The sequence below is a fragment of the Eptatretus burgeri genome, chromosome 14, assembly GCF_056783735.1.
Source record: "Eptatretus burgeri isolate ZD-2024b chromosome 14, Ebu_testis_v1, whole genome shotgun sequence".
Taxonomy (NCBI): Eukaryota; Metazoa; Chordata; class Myxini; order Myxiniformes; family Myxinidae; genus Eptatretus; species Eptatretus burgeri.
Window position 1 is genome coordinate 37,157,064 of NC_140974.1, and position 8,180 is coordinate 37,165,243.

General features: G+C 40.2%; 1 protein-coding gene across 2 annotated transcripts in view; it reads left to right on the forward strand.

Moving 5' to 3' along the window:
* The window catches only part of LOC147012975 (transcription factor Sox-1b-like), a 7,605-nt gene extending 6,968 nt beyond the window's left edge, over nt 1-637 (forward strand). For both annotated transcript variants that reach the window (XM_085854382.1, XM_085854381.1), the window contains one exon: nt 34-637. In XM_085854382.1, coding sequence (XP_085710508.1) covers nt 34-49 — 16 coding nt within the window. In that variant the 3' untranslated portion in view covers nt 50-637. The remainder of the gene's footprint in view (nt 1-33) is intronic.
* The last annotated feature ends 7,543 nt before the right edge of the window (nt 638-8,180 follow it).

Genomic DNA, 8,180 nt, shown 5'->3' on the forward strand with positions numbered 1-8,180 from the left:
TCTTTTTTTTCTATTCTCCTACTACTCCGTTAGGCTGTGGACTTACTGATCAGCCCTCCGTGTTTGAGGCAGAACAAGGAACCGTTTCTTGAACGAAGCTGAACGTCGTTTCGGATTATCCCTCCGGGCCAACTGTCCCACACTCCGTGGGTCAAAGTGCGAGGTCACCACCTGGATGCTTGCCGATGCCCCCAAGCCAATTTCCCATTCAAAGGTAGTGCTTGGATTGGGAATAACTCCACAAAAAAAGAAAGCCAGGGCTTTCAGGTTAGAAATTCAAGTTGATTTAACACCTTGAACTCCAAGCAGCATCCCTTGCAAAAGCTGACCCCTTTAAAAGTGTGACCTCTTGATCTCGCGACGATATCTAAGAAGGTGTAAGTATCATGGACATGTACTCAGACAGATAGGAACACATGTAAGTGGACAGGCTCCTGGCTGAGGAAGCTGGCTCTGTCCAGGGCCTGGGGTCGCGTCTCAATAAGCACGCATCTCGAAATCTCCAAGGAGCTATTAGGAGCCATTACTCGCTTGTTAGGAACAATTTTAAGCGCTCTGCACCACGCAATTATTTCTTTACTTCCTCCAATCTTCTTCACCACTCGTTGCTACTAATAAACAGTTACCTTTCTGATCATTCATTTCGTTTTATTGCTCGATAACTGCGCGCACGGCTTGCCGCACGATTTTCATGTAATCTCCAAACTCAATTTTCATTGTTATTTTTGGGGGGGGGTTTTGATTGGCATTCGAACTTATTTGTGTTTTGTGTTTTGGTCGATTTTGAATTTTAAAGTTTCCATCACTCTTCATTTAGCACGTTCTTCTTTATTTCCATTTAGGTTATTTTGGGGTTTTTTTGGGCACATCATTAGGATGGAGTCTGGATAGTTTGAGAGCCAATACGCCGGTCTCGTAATTCATTTATTTTTGCAAAACCATCAGTTTGAAGGTGAAAATACCAGGAGGAAAAATGGAGAACGGGAGAGAGAGGGTAATGGCTTCAAGTGACCATAAAGTGGAACCTTTAAGGGACTTTTTATTATTTTCTATTTGTTTTTTTAAAATCATCAACCGATTTTTGTGGGGTGCGACCTTTTTAGTCGGTGAGGGAGTTGAGCAGATAGTCATATAAAGGGAAATGTTGTACATTATTTACTCGAGATGGATATCTGGTGAAGTTAACCGTGGATACTTCGGGGGATATCTATACAGCTTGAATGTATACCGAGAGCACTGGCCGTCGGATTGAATCCTGTTCACACAATATAGATTGCCAAAGACAGTGGATACAGAGTAAACACCATTAGTAAAACGCTTTGACAACCTGCGATTGGTCATCCGAACATAGCTCTTCCTGCCACCATTTCCCAATGGAACTTAGCTCGTCGACATCGGGTCTCGAGCACGATTGAGGAGATAACGTTCTCATGGCGATTCATTTTCAAATATTGTTCTGTCTTTCTTTCTTTTTTCAATCGGTGTCATGTTCGACTAGTTATTACACAGGGTGTCTCAGAAGTCCAGAATCATTGGGATATTTATTTAATAATTTTATGATAGTAATTGCTGAAATTGTGAGCCACTGACATGCATTTATACACCTAGGTTTCCTTGAACGTTTAACATTGACACATGGATTTTAGCACATTCGTTTCTGATTTCATTATTTCGATTTTCAGTGGTACGTGGTCTTGTGATATAAACCATTAATTTCAGGTATCTCCAAAGAAAAAACGTCAAGTGGTGTTAAATCTGGACTACTTGTGGGCCATTCTATCGGTACACGATATCCTACCCACATCTCAAGAAAAGAAAAAAAATTCAAAAATATTGACAATGACTCCGTAATTTTGAAACCCTTCATTAGAGGCATATGAAGGATGAGCCACGTGGTGAAGCATGACATCATCGTAGTTATGGACATGGTATCATATGACTTGTAAATTTATTCTGATATCTTTGTCACCCGTTTCAAACGAGCAGTCTTGACAGTCCCCGTTCATAAGGTGAAGGAAAATGTGATACGTTTACATCATTCCCAATAAATTCATATTTCAGTGTACAACTTTGTACATCCTTTAGTGTATTCATCCCTAATTATGATGTCATTGATTAAAGGGCTCTCAATTGAGCCGGTGTAGTTTTTAAGTTTCACGGGGATGAAAGCGAGACATTATCATTCTTATATAAGGTTCATGATACTCCAGATCCGTCAATCCTAAGAATCAAACTCGTGTGATTGCGGTTCATTGTCATTTCGTTTATTATCCAGACCAGTGACATCACCACCAACAGGGCGAGATAAACACTTCTGTTGTGAGGAAATGTGAACCCGTGAGGGTTTGCACCTTGAGGTCATCAAGTCAACACTTCAGAGGTCACCTTGAGTAATAATATCAGGTCATTGAAGTAACCCCATAAGAAACAGTCATCATTATGACGTCATTGTCAAAATCGTAGGCTTTATATTTTAATTTTTTTTAATCAAATTCCATCAGGTGAGTTTACATATGCCATACAATGTCATCTCGAATGATGTAATCATACAACCAGGAATTTGTCGGAATAAAAAAATGAATGAAAAAGTTTAAGCTAACACTTGTGTACACTCATCAAATGGAGTAAAGTTGAATGACAACTAAATTGTGTTGTTCCTGTGAATGTTTTTTTTTTTTTAAAGAACCTACTAATAATGAAACACTGAACATTTCCGATATAAGTTTCTGTTGAACTAGAACCAAAGAACCTGCTGTTACTGAACAGGCCATTTTGTATCCGAATGACCTGCAATCAGCTTTCCATGAAGTGAGTTATTGAATGTCCATTTCCGAAGCACTCCGCAAGAGATGTTTAAACGACTTTCGCATATGATACTAAACAACTGACCAATCGTATTGGCCATTGCACTCGGTTCCTGCAACTTTGGTGCTTCAAACCGACATTCAGACTCGTGTCTCCATAACTCGAGGACTGAAACCATGTAAAACCGTGGCCACTTTATAAAAATGCCTTTCAGCTGCTGACCCCTAGTTAGTAGTCTCTCCCATCCCTGAATTATTAAAACTCTCCAAACACTACCTTCACCCACACGTACCTCCCCTTACACTTTTCTACCCTCTTACCTCATACATGTGCTTTCAGTCTATCCCCGATTAGACTAAACCTAACCCAAACGTATGATGAGGAGACCATTCTATGGTCGCTTTGGTTCAAATGGCCTGCTTGATGTCATGAATAAAAGACGGTTCTTTGGTTTAGTTGTAGGGCCTCATCCTTTCGCTTCTGCTACCTGCACGCATAATTTTAATCTCCCATGGACGCCTGCTTGGTCGCCGGTTCACAACTACAGACGGGGACCGAGAGGGAGATAGAGATCGCTGTTGTTAGATGCAAGGGAGATATAACGTTACAGCACACGCTTCACACCTGTCGGGCTATGCCCATTCTGCGCTGAAAGTGTGATCATCAAATAGTGCGCTCGGGTCACGTGCACGTGAGCAGGATGTACACGGTTCCCTCCAAGAGAAACGCCGATGGAAAAGCACGTTCTTCCGAAGATCTGGCTTTTGTTGGCAGCTGGTTTGATTTTTGGAACTTAAGAGAACAACACTCAATGAGACAAGTTGGTCCTGCTTTTACACACCATAGGTGTTGTGGTTGTATCAGTGTCTAAAGTATTATTTGAGATGTTTTTTCGTTTTTTTCGGGATTTAATTTTATCATGGTTCCAAAAAACGATAATAGATACTTGAGTGATAATGAAGACACTTTAAAAGTCTTCCTGCAACACAAGTCAAAGGTCCTGAACTCAATCACTCAATTGGCAAGTTCAAGGAAGGAATCCACAATGAACACATGATGTAGGTCATGGCTGAGGTGCAAAGCAAAGCGTAGCATCGGAACAAGGTATCGGTAAAAGTAGAAAGGTCCAAAGAATAGATAGACAAACCAGTTTATGGACAGTTGCTGCACATTCTCAAGAAGAACCATTGGGATACCAAACAGCCATTTGAATGCTTGAAGTACAGTGATCTTAAGGGGGGATTAAAAGGGATTATATTATCTGCACCATCACTGAAGACCTACCACGGTACTACAAGGAGCGAGTGTTTTATTAAAAAGAAACAACTGACAAACGATGTGGAATGTGTCATGAAAAACTGTAAACGGCAGATCACATCCTGCCAAGCCGTCAGACACAACTGCTTTGAGGAACACAAAAGGATAGCAGCACAACTTCACCAAAGTTTGTGTTTGTCTGTTGGTGTTCCTATGTGATCTCCTGCCTCAGGTTCACCAGATTCATATGCCACATCCCATATGATTGTACATTTTCTACTAATGTCCTTGTAATTCATTTAAAAGTATATTGATGTCTACTCATGTCTTCTCCTGCATGTGATATGTGTACAAGCTCCATCGTGAGTCTTATAATCACTAAAATAAAATAACAAACCTATCTGTGCTTTCTGACATCAGTCTGAGGCTGTCAAATGGTATTATCACCAAGTCAAGGTTGCACGTTCAACAGGCACGTCACCATAATTTGGGATCAGCCAGTGCAAACAGGAAGAGACACACATCCCTTACAGTGGACCAGAAAACATCATCAAAGGAGAATCAACAACCAAATGTGTCCTCAACGACATCACAATGACAAGTGGCTACAACCTCCTGGATAAATAATAGCCAGAAGACTGCCGAAATGCACCAACACTCGTATCGAGTAAAAATAAATGTGGAAAAAAGAACTTAAAACATCACCAATCATCGATGGTGATGTCTACAAGTACCTACAGAGAGATGGCTTTTGATTATCCACTTGGAATGCACAATATTTTAGGAGACACATTGAGGGTCGGAGTGCCATTCTTGACCCCAATCCTTCACACAGTCCTCCCTATCAAGGATTACATTATGGATAACTGTTAAATATAGGGCTGGAGAACACCCTTAATGCTAGCTTGATCAGTAATGCTATTTGCAAAACATTGAAACACTGACGATTAAAATAATAATAATAAAAAACAGCGACCATTTTCTGTGACCATAATCTGTTGCCTGTGCATCGGTTCTGTTGAAGTAGTTTCAAGGCAGAGTAATACACTGGGAAGTTTTCCATTCCTCTCTAAGCAAAGTCAAGGATTTGAACCTGAAACCAACAGATGACAATACAGGGGTCAGCCAGTTGAGGCAACTTGAGAAAAATAATAATAACTACGAGAACAGCACTCGGTCGAGAGCATACGACTGCGAGGCTGAACAGTTTACGTTTTGTATCCCACTAATAGGCCAAATCTGTGGAAAGACTTGAAGATCGCTGTTCACCGATGCTCCCATCGAACTTGACAGAGATTTAGCAAATCTGCAAGGAAGAATGGGAGAAAATCCCCAAATCCAGATGTTTAAAGCTGATACAGATGTACCCAAGAAGACTCGAATCTGTAATCACTACCAAAGACGCTTCCACAAAGTACTGGCTCAGGGGGTTGAATGCTGATTGATGAAAGACATTTCAGCTTTTAATTTTTAATTAATTTGTAAAAATTTGGAAAAACATGTTTTCACTTTGTCATTATGGAGTATTTTGTGTAGATCGGTGACAATTTTTTTTAAATTTAATCCATTTTAAATTCAGGATGTAACACAACAAAATGTGACAAAAGTTTAGGAGCGTGAATACTTTCTGAAGGCGCTGTAACAACAACAACGTTTGTGTGCATTGAATGGTCCTTAGGTAACATGTGACAATCCACATCGAACCCAAATTTTGATTTTGACTCCCTTGCCGTGGAATGCTCAAGGTTCTCAGGATAATGCACGGTTTGATTTCCCCATCTGAGACTTGAGCAGAGAGCAGAGACCTTTACCGGCAGAGACCTGATTGGCTTTTAAAGATCAGTCAAACCCTGCGGCATGTAGTTCTTTGTGAGCATGTCACGACTGGATGAGGGAAAGCATAAAATTCATTAAATGTCTAAAAAGACACTTGGACTTGGTTTTTCAATTTCATCTGCATATGTTTACAAACAAAATTGTTCAGAAGTTAACATGAACTTCACCTGCTTGCCTTTGAGGTGATACCCCTGGCCAAATTCAAGACGCACTAAAATTATGTTATCTGTGGTCAAAACCGATAATAATTGAACCAATAAGTAATGTCAATGAAAAATGAATTGATCTATGGCAGGGTGCCTACCTACCTACCTGTTGCCTCGTCCGCTGGACTCACTTGATGACACAAAAGCTTCAATTGCAAGTTCCCTCCTTCTTTGGCAGGTAAGGTAACTTTTCTACACGAGAGACGTAAAGCCGACTGACACATTTACCAACACTTGCTTCTGGCAGTTATAACTTCCACACAATTTTTGGGTGTTCTGACCAAATCCAACTGAAAAGAACAGTATTAGGAAGAAAAAAAAACTTAAAAAGAGCTCTCCTAGTGAGAATGACGACGTCACCATTGAATTGCTGGGTAGAAACTCAGATGGCTTATTAATGACCTTCATGGAAAGGATACTTTGCCCGCTGCTCCTAGTCTTGTCTATACATGGTGACAGCCTTCACCTTGTGGCTGACTTTTAATTCCCTCAGGGCCGCTTGGGGTGGGCACGAAAATGCTACCCGTGAGAAGGAAGTGTTTTTGTTTAATATTAAAAGCTCTATTTCAGTGTGGCGAAAGGTATGACTAAGAGGAGAATAAAAGGAAACATTACATGAAAGCAACACTGGGAAATGAATGCTCAAAGAGGTAGGAATCACTTTTGATGTCGAACGCGTCTGAAACTAAAACCATAGATAAACCGATAAATATCAAAGCTCACATAAACAGGCAATTGTAACAAATTTGGAAGATTTTCTGCAAACATTCCTACACATGCATCGAGAATTGTATTTGTTATATTATAAAGAATGTTAAACGAGAATTATAACGAATGCATGCTGGGCCAAACAAATTGGTCGACTTTGACACACCGGCGAACTTGTCCCGATTGCCTGTTGGTGTAAACAATTTCAACATCATCATATTTTTGGAATGTTTCTGCAATTCACTTTTGATTTAAGTTATCACTTAGCTGTGAAGTCTAGATATATGAACCTCATGAAAAAAAAAACGAAGTAAATAACTCCAGGAAAAAAAACAATGAAACATATAAATTAAAAATCTTTGATAGAGTAACACTTGGCAAAATGGAACGGCACGCGGTGGAGCCCATACCTCTGCCAGGCTGAACTGTTTACATTTTGTATTTTTCTGGAAGGTCGGATCTGAATCCAGACCTGAATCAAACTCGAATCGGAATGTTGTTGTCACTTAACTAACTCATCCACCTCGTTTTGCCACAAGTCATCCATAATTTATAGAGATATCATGCCATGCATAGTTTTTGGCCCCATCTCAATGGTGAAGAATCTTCACCAAAATCGTGAATCTTTTTCAAAAATCCACAGAACAACAGTCCATCTGCCACCCAGACGATAGTTCATGCTCATGCAAACCATTCAACCAGAAAGCATGTGATGTGATCGGCGTGTAAATCGAAACATGTGGAGTGTGGGTGGCAGACGGCTGGTTGTTCTTTGTGGATTATGCGGTTTTACCCTGTGAGACAATCCGTGGAGATACTCATCATAATAGGCAGGAGGTGTGTCTAATGCTTAAACGACAAATGTGGTCATCATTGGTTTGATATTTATCGGTATGCCATTCTGATGAGGGCATATAAGCCCGAAATCCAGATAGGTGGCTCCGTTTGATGTTTAACTCATGTTGACCCTGTAATCTTTGTCTACTTGATAGAGTCGCCAGGCCGAGGCCTCTGGGTTGGAGGTGACGGTTTGGTGTAGGACGATGTCCAATGGAGATCAGGGGAGTGCTCGTCACACTTCACAAGTTTCGATTCACCTGCCGACCACATCATGTGCCTTCGGGTTGAATGGTTTGCATTAGTGGCAACAATCATCTGGGTGACAGACGGACGGTAGTTCTTTGTGGAGATTATATATATATATATATATATATATATATATATATATATATATATATATATATATATATATATATATATATATATATATATATATATATATATATCCTGGTGTTGGCTTAATGGTTAGGGTGGTGGGCTTGGGATCCGAGAATACTGAGTTCAAATCCCCTTTGGCTGTTGAATTAA